This window comes from Lagopus leucura, unplaced genomic scaffold (assembly GCF_019238085.1).
Source record: "Lagopus leucura isolate 7727_CA_CO unplaced genomic scaffold, USGS_WTPT01 27325-0_obj-0_obj, whole genome shotgun sequence".
Taxonomy (NCBI): Eukaryota; Metazoa; Chordata; class Aves; order Galliformes; family Phasianidae; genus Lagopus; species Lagopus leucura.
The window spans coordinates 482-1,362 of record NW_024964895.1 but is presented as its reverse complement, the minus strand read 5'-3'; the positions used below and the strand labels follow the sequence as shown (position 1 = coordinate 1,362).

At 61.6% G+C, this 881-nt stretch overlaps 1 protein-coding gene across 1 annotated transcript in view; it reads right to left on the bottom strand.

Annotated features, from left to right (window-relative positions):
* Positions 1-4: 4 nt before the first annotated feature.
* Positions 5-881, bottom strand: part of LOC122191901 (transforming growth factor beta-1 proprotein) — a gene marked incomplete at its 3' end in the record, with an annotated part of 1,329 nt that continues 452 nt past the window's right edge. Inside the window, exon 3 of the mRNA XM_042892307.1 lies at positions 5-143. Within this exon, the coding sequence (XP_042748241.1) occupies positions 5-143 (139 nt within the window). The remainder of the gene's footprint in view (positions 144-881) is intronic.

Here is an 881-nt window from a genome sequence, read left to right as displayed (position 1 = left end):
GGGTGTCGGCACTCCAGATGTAGGGGCAGGGCCCCATGCAGAAGTTGGCCATGTAACCCTTGGGTTCGTGGATCCACTTCCACTGCAGGTCCTTGCGGAAGTCGATGTAGAGCGGCCGCACGCAGCAGTTCTTCTCGTCCGTCCTGGGGTCGGGGGGCACGGAGTTGGGGGGGGGGGGGGGGGGGGCTGGGGACCCCCAACCCTTCCCTGAGCCCCCAGGAGGACAAAGGGAGCGCGGGGACAACGGGTTTCCTGAGGGGATGCTGAGGGTTCTATGGGGATTCCCAGGATCTGGGGGGGGGTCCCAGGGCCGTAGGGGGTCCCGAGCATCTTGGGGAGCCCTGTTTTCCCTATGGGACCCAAATGTCCCCAGGCGCCCAGTGGGGACTCCAGGAACCCAATGGGGACCCAACAAACCTAATTGTGACCCCAAGATCCCAAAGGTGACCCCAAGAACCCAATGGGGACCCAAAGAACCCAATGGGGGAATCCCAAGAACTCAGTGGTGATCCAACAAACCTAATGGGGACCCCAGGAACCCAATGGGGACCCAAAGAACCCAATGGTGACCCCAGGAACCCAATGGGGACCCCAGGAACCTAATGGGGACCCAAAGAACCCAAAGGTGACCCAAGGAACCCAATGGGGACCCCAAGAACCCAGTGGGGACCCAACAAACTCAATAGGGACCCCAGGAACCCAAGGGGGACTCAACCCAATGGTGACCCCAGGAACCCAATGGTGACCCCAACAAACCCAAGGGTGACCCCAAGAACCCAAAGGTGACCCCAAGGACCCAATGGTGACCCCAAGAGCCCACCAGGGATCCCACTCTACAAGACATCCCCACCCTGCTGTGTCCTGCTGTGCCCCCCCCCCCC